The 17,062-nt window shown below is 35.8% G+C and overlaps 1 protein-coding gene across 1 annotated transcript in view; it reads left to right on the forward strand.

Moving 5' to 3' along the window:
* Positions 1-11,852, forward strand: part of LOC144970226 (1,25-dihydroxyvitamin D(3) 24-hydroxylase, mitochondrial-like) — a 13,425-nt gene extending 1,573 nt beyond the window's left edge. The window contains exons 2-11 of the mRNA XM_078909644.1: positions 888-983; positions 1,439-1,556; positions 2,982-3,169; positions 3,776-3,979; positions 6,980-7,128; positions 8,143-8,312; positions 8,778-8,856; positions 9,166-9,325; positions 10,723-10,766; positions 11,720-11,852. Coding sequence (XP_078765770.1) covers positions 888-983; positions 1,439-1,556; positions 2,982-3,169; positions 3,776-3,979; positions 6,980-7,128; positions 8,143-8,312; positions 8,778-8,856; positions 9,166-9,325; positions 10,723-10,766; positions 11,720-11,830 — 1,319 coding nt within the window. The 3' untranslated portion in view covers positions 11,831-11,852. The remainder of the gene's footprint in view (positions 1-887; positions 984-1,438; positions 1,557-2,981; positions 3,170-3,775; positions 3,980-6,979; positions 7,129-8,142; positions 8,313-8,777; positions 8,857-9,165; positions 9,326-10,722; positions 10,767-11,719) is intronic.
* The last annotated feature ends 5,210 nt before the right edge of the window (positions 11,853-17,062 follow it).

Consider the following 17,062-nt stretch of genomic DNA (forward strand, 5'->3'; position numbering starts at 1 on the left):
GCTGTTAACGGCCATGTACTCATTTTAGACCTAAGTACGGTGAAAGAATGTGAGTAAAGAATCGTTTCAAAGGACTCAACTATGCGCCGAGCGGGGCTCGAACCCGGGACCTTCCGATCCGAAAGCGAGTGTCATACCACAATGCATAATCATGTAACATGTAGGACGAGACATAGGACTAGTAAGGCGATAAGGTATTACACTTTTTTTTTTCGATGGAGGCAACGCCATTAACAACTAGGTATTCATTTTACTCCTGAGTATGACGAGAGAACGTGAGTAAAGAGCCGCCTCCAAAGACTCAACTTTGCGCCGCTCAGAGTGGGATTCGAACTCGACACCTACGGGCCTGAATGCGAGTGTCATCGCACAATACTATAAAGCTGTATATTATTATGAAATGTGACAGCGTTTAAGAACATGGCGATAAATGCCAGTGAATTATATTATGTACTATAAATGCGACATATTCATTTTATCATTTTCATTGTGCGACTATGTAGCCTAGTGGTATGCCACTCGCCTTCGGATCGGAAGGTCCAGGGTTCGAGTCCCGCTTTGAGTTATGTCCTTGGAAAAAAGCTTTTACTCACATTCTCTCACCGTACTCAGGTGTGAAATGAGTACATCGTCGTTAACAGTCTTTGTCCGAAAAAAAAATGTATTATCGCTTAACAGGCATCATGTCTCGTCTTACAAGTTAAGTGTTGCTGTTGCCGAGAGACCCAATTTGATCACGTTTAGTGGATATGCACTATACAAGTGTTCAAAAATATCAATCAACGGCTAATTTATCTCTTGTTTATGTCTCACAATGAGTAGTAATTACATTTAAGCTGATAAATTTCGTTAACAATCGTCAACTTTATGTTCTTTCTACCGAACAGGTCAATGGCACATTCTAAATGAGAAGAGACACAAATTGTATGGCCCCATCTGGCGGGAACAAATCCCTCAGTTTGGAGACGTGGTTGTCATAGCAGGTGGGATTTTATTAATACATTCTTACCAAACCCGGTCCACTTATCTTATCTTTATCTATCTATCAATCCATTCATTACGATGTCGGGTAGAGAGTAGTCGAGTGCAACATGATCGAGTACCACGCTGTGCATACTGTCGATATCCATCAAAGCGCGCGTGTTTCCAATGTGTTCCAGAATTTTTACTTTGTTGTCATCAACATTATGAACGATCCTTTTCTGTAATATTCCCTGGAAAATATTTTTCAACGAAAGTCTAAAATCTAAAACGCGGTTTCATTGGTGCAAAATGAGCTCACGCACACATTATAGATTAACTATAAATATCTTCAAGCCCCCCCCCCCCCCCCAACAAAAAAAAAACAAAACAAAAAAAACAAAACAAAACAAAAAACACCGGTATAAACTTATTTGTCACTCGAGTATAACTTTCTTATTTGCTTTATTATCTGCAGACCCACGCGGTGTCAAGGACGTGGCAAGAGGCGAAGGTCAGACTCCTACCCATGTGGACACACCCATTTGGATTGATTACTACAAAGTTAGAACCATTCCTGTCGGCATCATGCATGCGTAAGAATTAGGGTTTTTATTAAGCATTAGGGTCAACAATGTCATCTATAGATTAACAATAATTGAATCTTTTGCTTTTTGTAAAATTTTACAAAATGGCAGACGATTGAGAAACTGCCCATTTACTTCATCACCAGCCAGTGTATCAAGAAGGTGAATCTACTCCATCATGGTTGAACTGTGTCTGGACGATCTATCCGACAGTGTGCAAAGTGATCGATTCCGGAACTTCTCATCCATGTGGACTAAATGCCATTTGACAAGTCGTTCCTGGCTTACGTCGTCGGTCAGCTGCCGCCAGTGTTTCCTCGTTTTATTATTAACGTCTAAATGAGAGTGTTTTCAATTCCTCGAAGTCAGAATCCTCTACCAGTGATAAGTAGAAGGTATCCATGGTTTCACTCAAAGCATCCGTGATTAGTATGCCCAAAATCTGCTTCTGATGGTTGCACTGTAACATGTTATAACAATCTACCAAATCTCCGAAGACACATAAATTAATTTTGGCCAGAAAATTCGTCCTTCAAAAATCGATCGCTTAAAATGACGCTCATATTGTCAATCTCAAACCTGGGACTCCCTTGAAGTCCCAGGTTTGAGAGTTTTTCACGAGATGAGGGACAAAGTAATCGATCGATATTTGAAGGAGTTGTTGTTTTGTTTTGATTTGTCTGAGCACGGCAGTTTTGTCGCGAACCTGCGTTGTGATGTAATGCTCAACCAGATGCTCTGCAGTCTCTGGACGTTACTACGAGTGCAAGTAGTGAAGCTAATGGTCCCTAATGATATAGAGTGGTAGATGTTAGGCAGGTCCTACCTGTTATTCTGCGGGCCCTAGATCGTAGTGTGTTAGCCGCCACACAATGAGGTGTTTGAGGCAAATCTCAATTTTTAGAACGTCAGACCGATTAGCAAAGGGAATAGGCTGGTCAACAAATGTCAGAATTTATTTCATCTCTCCCCCTTCCTTGTACACACAGCAGTGACTGGATAACTGGGTCTCATTAGTTGCGTGGAATGTAGCAAATAGTAACTATAATTGTCCATTTCACACTATAGAAATCGATATAAACTCTGGTTACCTTGGTCGCATAGCCATGAAAGTCGGCTCATGGAGGTTGATCATGTCACATTTATATTTTTTTAAAAATCTATCTATCTCTATCTCTATCTATCTATCTATCGATATATATCCATCTATATATTTTTTTCAATATATATATATATATATATATATATATATATATATATATATATATATCTGTCTACTATCTATCTATCTATCTATCTATCTATCTATCTATCTATCTATCTATCTATCTATCTATCTATCTATCTATCTATGATTATTCACAAAGAGGTGCTTTGTTAAGGTGTAACTGATAATAAATTAAATATCCTAAATGTCAATCATTCATCTCATAGAAATGGCACAGACTGGCAAAGGATGCGTAAAGTCGTGGATAAGCCTATAATGAGACCTACCAGCATTGCAAGAGAGGTACCCAAAATAGCTGAAGTGGCGGAGGACTTCATCAACCGAATAGGAAAAGTGTGTTATAATGGCAAGATACCGGATCTAGAAATGGAACTCTTCAAATGGGCTCTTGAGTGTATGTCATCCTATAACTATTTGATAAGCCTATTGCACATTCGACTACTGGGTGTTCTTTTTGCACTGCTGTGTATTTTTTTCTGCCAAAATTATGGATAGACACTTATCCACAAATATCCAGTTGGATAATATGCCGAGTGAAGCTTGAAAACAAAAATTCTGAAGGAGAAAAAGAAAGTGTGGAGCAGCACTTATAGCAGTTATATGGCACTTCTCCATACCCTATATTTCTCATCATTAAAGATAAAACGTTCTAGGAAAATATTTGACCGATTTTACAATGCAAAAATTAAAAAAAAAAAATCTACCCCTTCGATCAAACATTTTGGAGTACTGTGATTATTTTTAGCTTTTCTAGGTATTAAATATACTTTGTCCACCTTCATTTAGGTTTTCAAACAAAATACTTTTAAATAAGTAAAGCGTGTTTGCTATAAGAAACAAAAACAAACAAACATTTAAACAAAAACAAATAAGAAATAACAATTTAAAGAAAAAAACCAGAAAAATAACAGCAAAGCATCCCAACAAATAACAAAATGAGCTAATGAGTAGTTTTATCATCATTGTTCGTATTATTTTCTTGGTCAATTCCTTTTTGAAGCATCCTGCTGTGTACTGTATGACAGACGGCTGGGCTGTATGGAGAGCATACCTCCTTTGATGACTACAGAATTTATCCGTGCTGTTCAGGAAGTCATGGAGCAAATGGTTCAACTCCTACTTTTTCCGCCTTTTGTCGTCAAGAACTTCATGCCTGCAACTTGGAAACGTTATCTCGGAAACTGGGACACCATATTTGCCACAGGTCAGTTCAGTTCCACCATCGATCAACATTGTTTAAAGATGCTGTTAGAAAATGCTGGGGGAGATATGAAGATACAAAAAGTACAATGTTCTAAGTTTCTCAAGTCATATTATAAAGAGTGCAACATTTTTACACATGTCAGATACAGTATGGCGCTTACACGCTTATACACTGTAATGGATTTGAATGGTTTTCGGTGGTCGTCTCCAACCATTAAAGTCACATATTGAGGTCTCTCTCGACTTGGCTCTAAACATTGTAGTGATTTATTTCCAATCACTCCTAACTTTCTCGGGATTTTAAATAACTCCTACATATTTTCTCACAGCGCGCCTACATACGTTTATGATCACAGCATAATTAATTTTACAATCTGCCCACAGTAAAAGGACGCCAGTTATAACGCGTAATTAATTTAAACGACCAACTGAGAGACCAGCTGAGAGACTCGATGCCTACATAATTAATCGTCCGGACCACCTGATCAAAAAGGCACTAAAATTATACTAAGATTATGACGCGTAATGTGATTGGATTCGACTAAATGAGCAGTACAATTCTGGCAGTAATGAATCCAGGTTTCTGGGATTGACTCAACTCCAGTCATATTTCTATATAAGTAAGTAATCAGCTAAATTCGGCCTTTCTCTCATTCCATCACTCTAAAACCAGAATGCTATTATGATCAAATTGAAATAACATTTAGCGGAAAAAAACTGTGTGGACAAGGGTACGAAAAACTTATATCAATCCTATAGCTGTGGACTTAAATTGTATTATGATTTATTAATGCATTTAAAACCAGTATGTGTAGTGAGTAATAATTAATATAGTGTTTTCTTCTGACCGTAAGTAGACTCAACATAATATAAAAGAAATTAACAGAAATTGATAATCATGTTATTAACAGAAATTGATAATTGTTATTATAAATGAAAATATTGCATTCACCCTCTTTATCTATATATGTATATATTATCATATATGTATGTATGCCTCCCAAATGAATGAATTGCAGTTACATGAATCACATTTGCAAATGTGCTATCGCTAATAAGCTTTAGTATTATTATTGTATTGCTATAGTATTATTATTGCATTGATTCTTATGCTATCATTGTTTACTTATCTTTCCCCAACCCACTAACCTACCTGTACCCCGTTAATTAAGGATGATGATAAGCAAAACTTAGATCAGTGGTGATGTCAAGGGTTTGTTAATTGAGAAATCCTTACATCACTGCTCATAAGGAATACAACATTTTGCAACTAGTCAAAGTTTTGCTCATGTATTTCACAGATCTGGTAACCCATTAATCGACCATCTGGTTACGCAATGATCTTGTTAAACATCGATCTAGAGCTGAAGCTAGAACTGGAGCTGAAGCTAGATATTCATAGTTAAATAATTATCAAATGACTCACTGGGACAACAAAATAATGACCAAGAGGTTCATCCATGAATTAAACAGGCAGAAGTAACCCTAGCGCCGCCACTAGTCATAGGAAGGTCGCCACCAGTCACATCCAACCTCTAACAAACAGATAAGGAACAAATAATAATAAGTTGAGGAAACCGACCATGAAGGGTTGCAAAATTAACTTTCCAATAGCCTAACTTTAATTAATTAAAAATAATTTAATATTCTTTTGATTATTCTTTTGTATAATTGAGTGTTAACGTGTTATTGTGTGAGGCTATTCTGTTGATTTATATCAACGAGTATTTTCTGCTTGAACTGGGATTAATACTTATCTTCTGAACCTGATCTATCTCTATATATAACGTGCCACAATCTACCACCACTTCTACTACGTTAGATTAAAAAATTTATTACTATCTGTCGAGTTGTCAGGACCTTAACCCAACTATAACAGGGTAAAAGAGGCACCAAACGACTCGTGTCTATACCTTTACCTTTACCGATGTTCCATATCGGACACGACGTTGGAGATCATGGTTCGCCAGCTCTCTCTCTCATCTGCGAGTTTCGCACATTGATTTATGGGGCTTCCTACGTACGCTGCGACATTTCCAAGCCAGCTTGTCCTTCTTCGTCCTCGACCACGCTTGCCTTCTATTTTTCCCTCTGCAATGGTCTTCTGTAGTGAGTCGTGCCTTCTGATGTGGCCAAAATATCGGGTTATCCTCTTTCTAAGAGTTGAAATGATCGTTGTTGATGTTATTCCTAAAGTTTGGAGTACTTGATGATTTGTTTTCTTTTCCTTCCAGGATACCCTTGCAATTCTTCTATAGGTCCACATCTCAAATGCTCTGAGTTTCTTTTCTAGTGTCTTTGTCAGAGACCATGTTTCACATCCATAAAGTAGTGTTGACCAAATGTAGCATTTTGCCAGACGTGTTTTTGTGGTAAGTGATAGGTCGTGGGATGTGATTAGCATACTTCTATTTGTCTCTACCTACTTGCCACTTTTTCCACATAGACGCGACAAACATAATAGCTATGTGTAAATTGGAGCGATGATCCTCCGTCGTGTTTGAAATTGTGGGATACTAGTTCATTTGTTGTTGTTTTAGGATGATGGGGAGGGGGGGGGGAGGGGAGGGGAAGGGGGGGGGGGAGCTAATATTATCTCTTACAAATCATATGGCTTGATGAGATATTTATCTTTGAGTTGATGAGACTCCCTCTTTGTAAGCCTTCAACGGCCAAAGGCGAGGTAATAGATAATATGACCTACTCCTGTTATTTCCTTGATTTAGTCCACTTCGTGTTGCATCACATGTGGCCTAGAAATGTTTCATACATTGATGAACCTAATTTATCTAGATATTCAGTGTGTTTGGTTTCTACATCCTCCTTTTCCTCCCCTAGCATCGCTATGACGTAAAGGTTCTGCAAACAAAACAAACCAAAAATAGAACTAGACTTGTCGGCTAATGTCTTTTAATTTAAGCTTATAAACGTTTGAAAGGAACAAGGAATTGAGGTAATGCCAAAGTGCCTTCTTTGTTCTTTCTCTATGCTTTATCACCAGCCAAAGAATCTGTCCAAGAGAAGACTACGCGAGATGGCCAATACTTGGACACAACTTCCTTCATAGGGTCCGTACTGACAAGCCAGGCAATGAGTGAAGAAGAGGTCTACTCAAACGTGTCCGAACTTATGATGGCTTCTGTAGATACGGTATTTACTGTTGTTTCTTTATAATTTTATTCGTTCTTTTCGAATCCACTTGAACCACATCATGGTAGGATTATCCATTAATGAAGAGAAATTTCTTAAGTTCCAGTTATCAAGGGGGGACGGGAGGGTGGACGGGTGACCCGATAGCCATAATGTTTGAGCTCATTATTCACCGAAAGGGACATCGATTCTGGGTAAAGTCAATTTTTTTTTTCTGATAATAATGGCTAATAACATTTTAAACTTAAAGCGGAGTTTAATATACTTTACTTTAACCAAACAAACATAGGTTATCAAGAGCCACGGAATCTGTGATCTTATATGGGGTAAATAATTGTCCATAATGAAGGAAAAGTTTGATGCCTAAAGTAAAAATAAAAAAAAAATAAAAAAAAAAAAAACTTGAGCTTTTATATAGCGCAATATCCACTCAATATGATCAAAGCTCTTTACAAGGGGTCCCTGACCAACTGCAACACGTAGCATAAAGAACGAAACATGATGCCTGTTAGGCAATAATACATTTTTTAAGGACATAGACAACGCTGTTAACGACCAGGAACTCATTTTACACCTGCGTAAGGTGAGAGAATGTGAGTAAAGACCCTTTTCCAAGGACTCAACTATGCGCCAAGCGAGGCTCTAACACAGGACCTTCCGATCCGAAAGCGAGTGTAATACCACAAGACCAAAAAGCCGCACACGTAAGGGTTAAACTCAAATCTCATCGAGCTAGAATAGTATCACACTGAAATCAGCAAAATAAAGAGAATAAAGCTGATCAAGATTCTATTTTTTACCCCATATTATCCACACACAAAAATATTAAAAACAAAAATATATAAATAAAAGTAGGTTTCAGATTTCAAGTTTAGACTTTGAAAACAATTTTAAGCGACGAGACTGAGTGGGCCACAATATGATTTTAGTTTACCCATTGAGACTCTCTGCGGTACATAAGCTACATTGATGAAGCCGGCATGACAATTTTGTGTGGTCTTTCCCTATTTCCAGACAGCATACACATCCCAATCCGTGCTATACGAACTGGCCAGGAGACCAAGTGACCAAGAGGCTATCTATGAGGAAGTGTCTAGATGTTTGCCCGAGACCAGTAACTCGATCACCTATAAACACCTGTCAGAGTTAACCTTTCTCAAAGCTGCTATTAAGGAAGCACAAAGGTATATATTCATCATTGTCCTGTTAAATTAATCTCTATCTGTCTTTGAACTAAAAATAATGATTAAACATTGAGAGCGTTCAACTTGTTTATGATTCTTGTTTACACTATGTAAATTTCTAGCTAAATTTGATATGGTGTTGCAATAAATATAATGCTCTTGAACTTTGAGTCCCAATCTAAAACCAAAATAAATCGTGTGTGATTTATTGTATAAATTGTTTCATATGGTTAGTCACATCTTCTACTGCGTGTGGCAGGATTCCACAATACATTTACTTACTTCCGGTGTCATCTCGTGGTTAATATCCACCTCTGTTGAAGTAGCCTTGAAATTATTTCCTCGCCTTAAAATCATTCTCTTGCTCAATCCATGATCTAGTATGTCCTAGCAACCAGTGCCATGGCATAACATCAATGCACAATCATATGATTAGCTTTAACGGTTTCTGCGTTCTTTTTCCAGGTTGTATCCGATAGCTTTCAATATCTCTCGTAAGTTACAAACGGATCAAGTAATCTGTGGATACAATGTCCCGAAAGAGGTAAGTCTCTGTGCTTACAAACAATGTGTGTGTTTTAAATTGTTTGTGAAAGAAGAAATCAAAATTGAGGTTGGGGGCATCTGATAGAATATTTTATGTTATTGATATTGTTTTTATAATATCTTTATAACATTGTAACGGTTAGATAATCATCTTTAAAAGGCAATATATCTACATGCCTTAACAGTATCAAAATTGGATTTGGCCATGAGTTTTATTAGCACATGTCTGGATACCGGATAGCAAGAAATCTATAGATCAATATCCTTCTTTTACCATTGCAATTTATTTGTACCGTCTCTTTCCCAGACAACAGCAATAATAGCTCTTTATCCTCTGGGGCGGAATCCTGATTATTACAAGGATCCATGTCAATTCAAACCGGAAAGATGGATACGTCACAATGGTGGTTTGCCCTTTGACCCTTTTGCATTTGTGCCTTTTGGAGTGGGACAACGGAGCTGTATAGGTAATTACATTCCTATATTTAAATCTTAAAAATAAATTTTTCAAATAAATTAGACATCTTGAACAAATGGAAGCTCAAAACACATCCTTCTTGATGTACAGTAGGGCTTTTTGTATTGACACATTTCAGATTTGAATAACTCCAAAGCGATGTAAGATTTCATCAAAATGTTCCTTTGCCATAGATGCAAAATTTATTTACATTTTGATTGATATAAGTTTTAACACTGTGCTCCCCCTGGTAGCTGAGCTATCGTCATCGGCAGGAAATTGGACCATCTGTTTGGGAACTGTTCATTTAAAAATTCCCTCACATTTAAACTCCACTGAGAGGTAGCTCCACCCTATTGGGAAAAGATGTTAGGTTGAAGATAATCAAATTGAGGGACTCGGTATGATTCTAACATAGCCAGATTATTTGTTGTTGCCACTGTCATGTCGTCAAAAAATAAAGGTGGTCCCTGGTCAGTTCACACCAGACATGACTTGGTGAGTTGCGACGACACTCGAGAACTTCATCTGGTTATTGTTTCCTCCAATGTCGAACATTGTGTTTGTGTGCATGCCCGGATACGTAAAAGGTTGCTTCATCTGAGAAGGCAATGTTTTCAGTGAGTTGTCTGTTAATGTTCCAGAATCATGTCGGACAGAACCAAATTATATTACTATTTAATTTATGTCAAAATAATCCTTTTCTACTGATAACGTCATAACTCAGCAACCGAAGAGCGCACAGTGTTAATTCTTATACAAAACAAAACTTGAATAAATTCTGCACAGATGACGAAATCTAACATAGCTCTCGAGTTATTCAATCGTGAAATGTGTCAATAATAATTTTAAAAAAATACACTGTATTTTTATTATATTTTGTGTGCATGTGTGTATGTATGTATGTATGTATGTATGTATGTATGTATGTATGTATGTATGTATGTATGTATGTATGTATGTATGTATGTATGTATATATGTATGTATGTATGTATGTATGTATGTGTGTGTGTGTGTGTGCGTATGCTTTTGTGTATATGCGTACAAATTAAGGAATAGATTGTGATGACGTATTACATTGAATGTTTTTCTCACCCATCGAGTAATGTCAAGGTAGCTGGATTTTATTTGATCTGGTTGTAAACCAGTTTGGGATAGCCTAGCGATCTATCCAGAAGGATTTCATTTAACACTGTCATTTAAGCCCGAATGGCATGGCTGATATATTTATAAAAACGATGAGATATATCCGGTTAGATTCAAATTGCCCCCCCCCCCCCACAAACCCATCTTTAAAGGCATTGTTCATGCTCTTATGGGAGTTGTTATTTAATTTTTACTTGACCAGTCCTGTTGAAATTGGAGATTTTAAAATAAATACGTTAAAAATATTCTTCTTCTTTAGGCAGACGAATTGCCAACATCGAATTGGAGCTAATGATCGCTCAGGTACGTAAAATAATGATGTTATAACTGGTTGTGGAAGTCTGTAGGTCACTTAGACATCCGGACAAGGTTCTGGAATTGGCACTGGTTACTCTGACGATAAGCACTTCCAAAAGATCTTTTAACTTTAATTTGGCCCGTTCTTCGAAGGCCGTGTTAAAAGTAGGTGATCCTCTTAACTTGGAGTCAAATAGCATTGTCTTTTTCCAATATACCGCACAAGCGATTAAAAAGGGCAGCATGTGTGTCTAATCGGATTGAACCGAAGTGTACATATATGCAGGTCTGACATCCGAACCCACTTATGGGCCTTTGTGCAACATTCTTGTAATGGACAATATTTTGCGTCATTTTTTAAAGAGTTCCATTAAAACAATGGTCCCCTAAGGAATTGGGTTATCAGGCCTGCAAATAAGTGCACGTCGGATTGAACGTATGAGGAAATAAATATTGTACAGTTTTAAGAGCTTTGTGGTAATAACGATATAAAAAGCTCTAAATCTAATATTGATATGTATAGTATAATATGTGAAAAAAAGGAAAACACACACACACACCCCACACACACACAAACAAACGACCCAATAAAAACAAAAAATCAAAGAAGCAAACAAACTGAAAAGCAAAACAAAAACGAAAACGCCAATTACAACTCCATAACTGCAGTAAAAAAAAAAAAGAAAAAAAAGAAAAAACCCCAACAAAACCAATCGAAACACATATCTCCCACACAAGAAATCAAATTTAAAAAGGCTAAGAAAAAAACTAGCAAAAAAAACAAAATAAAACCCAAAAACAACCCCGCCCAAATTTTAAAAAAGACAAAAAACAAATCAAAAACAAAACAACAAGCAAACATAAAAACAAAACAAAATTGTAAAAAACAACATATAACAAAGAATATTATTTCAGATAACTCACGTCCCCAATCATCTTTCTACCATTCTCTCCTCCAGCTCATTCGACGTTACCGCCTGTCAACAGAGGATACAAGCTTTGAGATGACCACCAAATTCCTCTTGACCCCGGCCAAAACCCTCAACCTCACACTGACCCCTCGGCATTAGTCTCGAAGATCTAACCAATATTTTGAATCAATTTTATAGTTAAAAAAAAAAACAAAAAAAAAAAAAAAAAAAACAACAACAACAAAAAGGAAAGAAAAGAAAATAATTTATTGTTTGCGTTTGTTTTAGCAGTTTAACAAGGCTTCATACAATTTTGCCGTATCAGAGCATGAAAGAAAAAGAAAAAGAAAAAAGAAGAAGAGACAACACAAGCCAAGGTAGTCAATAAAACAAACTAGAGATGAGACTGGGTGGAAGTAAGACAAAAGGACTAGTTCAAACAGTAAACGGAATAAATAAACAAAATAAAATTCCCTTTATTAATCCCTTAGGGGAAATTTGTCTCTAAGGTCTATTCCAAGGGAAGTCGAATAACCCAGGCGTCAGCCGCAGTGCAGCTAGGGCGAGATGATTTGCTCAAGGCCACACAGCACAGCGGCAGGTGATCGAACTCGGTACCTTTCGGGTAAGCGAAGACCGTACCGCTGAGTGAGCCAAGCTGCACCTGGTTCCTTTGGGCATTCTTCGGCTGCTTTGTCTGGGACTACAACTCCTTATACAACATTGGGACTGTTGAAATAAATTCGTCATAATAGGCGGAGTTAAAGCGATTTTCATTTAATACCCAAGGGCTTCAATTAAGAAAACCTTATGTTATTATGTAATTTATATATTACCAGTCGCTTCCTTGGGTAATCTTCAAAACATATAAAGCACACTGGGAGTTACTAAAACAAGGGGAGTAATTTTGGTTGAAAGAAAGAAGATTGAATATTATGTCTTAATTACTTTCTGGGTTAATATCAATCACTACATGTTTTGTTACAGAATAAGTTCAAAGAAAGCTACGAACACAGTGTCGCTTTTATACCTACCATATGAGTTCATGAACTTGTATGTTATCTGACGTAATATGCATATGATGCGTTTTTAACTATGACTATTAACAAATAATTATTTCACGAAGTTTGCTTTGCGTTATTTCAAGTTCTCTTGTTATTTTAAATATAATTCTCTATTCCCCAATTTCTTTTGAGCATTTTATTTGCCACTTCATGATGGGAATGAGTTGGAAAGGGAGTTAATTTACTTTAATTTATTTTCCAATTTATCTCTGAATCAAGCCTTTTAAAATAACAAGCCAATGTTCGAAAGTGTTATCCAATTATCTGCTTTGGATTCATTGATACCATAATATATTATTTGTTCTCCTACCTTTCTCTTTAAAAGTATAATTTTTGTTGTTGTTTCTTTTCTTATTCATTTTCTATCATTTATTTGGATGTAAACAAAACAATTAAAAAAAATATTTAAAAGACAAAAAAAAAAAAACAAACAAAAACAACAAAAACCCAAACACAAAACAAACATTAAAAAGAAGACAACAAAATAAAAACAACAAATGAAAAGAACATAAAATAACAATAAATAATGTATTCAATAAAATAGAATAAAATACACGAAAAAAGAAATAAAGTAAGAAATCATTTATTTAATCAAAATCCGGACTATTAATATTAACTAATACCACCGGATGACAATTGAACATCCACGATGTTGCAATATGCAGGGCTTGGCAAGGACGTTGTGAGGCGAGACACGCACATGAAGATTATGTTTTTCTAAATAGATTCCGATCAATGTCCCAAATAGCCTGTGTGATTAATGATGGTTACGTAACAGTGAGCAGTATTTCATTTTTTGAGAGCGACGGAGATCAATTTGGAATTGAGTTTGGTGTGTTCGACGTGTTATCCATGGACATTGGTCTGAAAACTATTCAACATTATAGTCAACCGAGAGAGAGAGAGAGAGAGAGAGAGAGAGAGAGAGAGAGAGAGAGAGAGAGAGAGAGAGAGCAAGCAAAATGTTCAATTCGATATTAAAGTTTGTTTGTTATTGTATATCAAAGACCGAGTTGTTTATTGTAATAATCCCTAATCTTCACCAGGCATGAATAACAAGGTAGAAGAACGAAGAATGTTATAATATGGGCTCTGAAAAAAAAAGCTCCAATAGGCGACTTGCAAAGAGCAAAATGATTATAATTACTCGTAATATAGCCTATTCAAATAATATGTAGACGTAGTCTAGTGCTAATTATTTCATCAGATTAAGTTGGGCGATATGGGCCCATGGCTTGTTTGTTTGTTTTAAAGGGTTTTACGGCACTTGCAACACATTTAGGTTACATCAGCGCCATTAGAAACGAAGAAAATGGGATAGTAAAAAGTCCTAGAATTACAATTAAAGCACCCAAGAAGAAGTAAGAGATTGTGGAACTGGGAACAAATAGGGATCAGATGTAGATTCCAAGAGCATACCACAAATGTACTTAGTTTGAGATCACCTATAAGTCTCATCCGGACAAAAGCACAAAATCCAACAAAGAGGAATACACTCAAATGCTTACATTATACATTCAAAATAACAAATCTAATAATACATAACAGAGAGATGATTTACAAGGAAAAAAATATCATCTCCCAAAATGATAACTATGCATTTGACTGTTTCCCTCCCAGCTAGGACTCCGGCCAGGGCCAGGACAAAACCAAGTAATCTCATTCCAAGACAAAGACAGAAAGCATGTTGGAAAACAGATATAAGGGGATAGAAGACACAGTATGTACCCCCGTCCCCATGGCTCATGGCCTAATCAAAGGAATTCAAGCCAGATGAATAAGGGATTGAATCAAAGATTTAATGTTCTAAAAAATAGTCTATAGAAGCAAAAAAAAATAAATTTAAAATGTAACAGAGAAAACAAATCTTATTAAGAGCAACAACAAAACAAAACAAAAAAAACAAAAAAAAAAACACACCCACAAAAAGAAATTTAACCCCACCCCCTAAAAAATTCCCACCCAAACAAAATCAGAACGCACACACACACACACACACACACACACACACACACACACACACACACACACACACGAGCGCGCGCACAGAGAGTCATATAATGTACCAACAGACCCAAAGACGGACAAAATACAAAACATACACCAACAAAAAAAAAACAAAAAAAAAAAAAAAAAAACCAGCAGACTCTCTCCCCAAAAGGCTCTTGAAAAAAGTCCACAGTCCAGCAAAACAAAGGAAAGAACACAATAAAATATACTTATTGTTCATAATATAGTTTATTCATTCACGTAAAGGACACGAATGGGGAATGAATAACATGTATAGTTAAAGTCTACCTGTACTTGTAACTACATTGATTTTCAAGACCACGCATCTTATTTGTGGTCTCCGTCATCGTCATTGTCAACATAATTTTGATTTCGTATGAGTCTTAATCATGGCGCTATTATAATAACGATAACAGGGCTACGGTTTCAACCCATTACAGTGACAAATCAATAGGCTCACAATGAGATGTTGGGATTGCCAGCCACGTATACTTATTTGCAGGTTTGAGAACCAAAATTGTTATGGTCTTATTGTATCAATGGAAATACATACTGTCAAACCAATACAAAATAGTGAACATTACAACAATGTTAAATCAAACCCATAATTTTGATCGGTTATCAGAACTGCAAATATGTGCACCTTGGTCTCAATCCATCACAAAAATGATGACAAATTGATGGACTCACAATAAGATGTTGGGCTGTCAGTGAGTATATTCAATGTGCTTCAACAGTCCCGTAATGACGCATTGTAACTTAGTAACTGGTTCTAAACTATCGGAACAACGGAGGACGCCTTTATGAAATACTTCTCCGACGAACATAAAAGTGTATCCAGAGGAGAAAAACATTATAAATCTGATCATGTTTTGACTTTTATACATTCTGATCACATGGCATGTGAAAAAGTTCTAGCCAGCATGAAGAATAAAAAGTACCGATTTTCTTTGTTTTAGAACCAAGCTGCTCGTTGCTGGGTGGACGTGACATCAGACTATTGAATCCTATTAAAGACTACATAATATTAGAAAATAAACGTCTGACCAAATATATTTAATTGAAAGCACACTTTAAAGCATTGATCTTTGTACAATAAATGGAGAAATTGGAAGGGAAATAAGGAATATAATATGTAAAATGGAAGAAGTTTACATGAATTAAATATAACATAACATTAAAAAGGAGAATTTAAAAAATCATATAGACATAATTTTGATGAATGAAAAATGAATATTAAATACAATTGTGATGGCATTAAAAAATATTTACAAAGAATCTCTAAATATGCGAAAATAGATATATCTTCAATCATTTTGGTGTGCTTTAATTGTTGTATAAATAGACTAACATGTAAAAGTATAGAGGAAAAATTGTTCAGAAATTATCATTTATTTGGCTGCAGGAAATAAATGTTTAAATGATTCTTAAAAAATAAAGAATTAAATTTGAAAAAAATAATAATAATAAAAATATCGTTATTTAGATATCTTTAACTTCAAATTAATTCTTAAAATAAATCAGAACTCTAAAAAGGCACATTGATATAGTCATGTCACCCGCGATCGCATTATTTTATCGTATGTAAAAAAAAGATTCACTTTCACATTTTGGTTAAAAATCCAGAGAAAAAAAATCATGACGATATTTTTTGGGGGAAAATGATTGTCGTTAAGTCTAAAAACCAAAAACTAGAAGCTTTCTAAAGAGAGAAAGCGACATTTTAAAAATCCAATGTCTATGACCCACTTCATCAAAGAGACCAGTTCTTCACAAGAAAATGATACAGAGTAATCAATCACTCCAATACAAAGGGGCAGAGTATTGTTAAATATTGTTTTAATATCACCGAAGAAAGTAATAAACAAAAATGAAATATAACAGCGTCAGAAAAGAACAACGGAACATTTCGGGCCCAAATTTCCTTCTTCACTCAACAAAAAACCAAAACAATGACAATATTTGCTTTTTTGATGTTGGCTGAAGAAGGGTTTTGAGCCCAAAACGATCTGTGTTTGGTAATTTGTTCTTTTTTGAAGCTGTTATATTCATTTTTGTTTATTACGTTTTAACAGTCCACAGCTTCTAGCAGCTTAGTATCAATATCACTGAAATTTTGTTTGTTCTATCTCAAAGCAGTTACATTAATTTTTGTTCAATATGTATATACGGTCTATGGTCTCAGGCTACTTAAATTACTTAGTATTTTCTCTATATACCCATAACCAGACTAACAATCCAGTGCGTCTGAATTCGTTTTCATTAAATCATAACAACAAAACCAACTTTACACTTATATGCCATCTCCACATAATGT

Source organism: Berghia stephanieae, chromosome 4 (genome assembly GCF_034508935.2).
Source record: "Berghia stephanieae isolate SIO BIC M18660-M18661 chromosome 4, UCSD_Bste_1.3, whole genome shotgun sequence".
NCBI classification, from domain to species: Eukaryota; Metazoa; Mollusca; class Gastropoda; order Nudibranchia; family Aeolidiidae; genus Berghia; species Berghia stephanieae.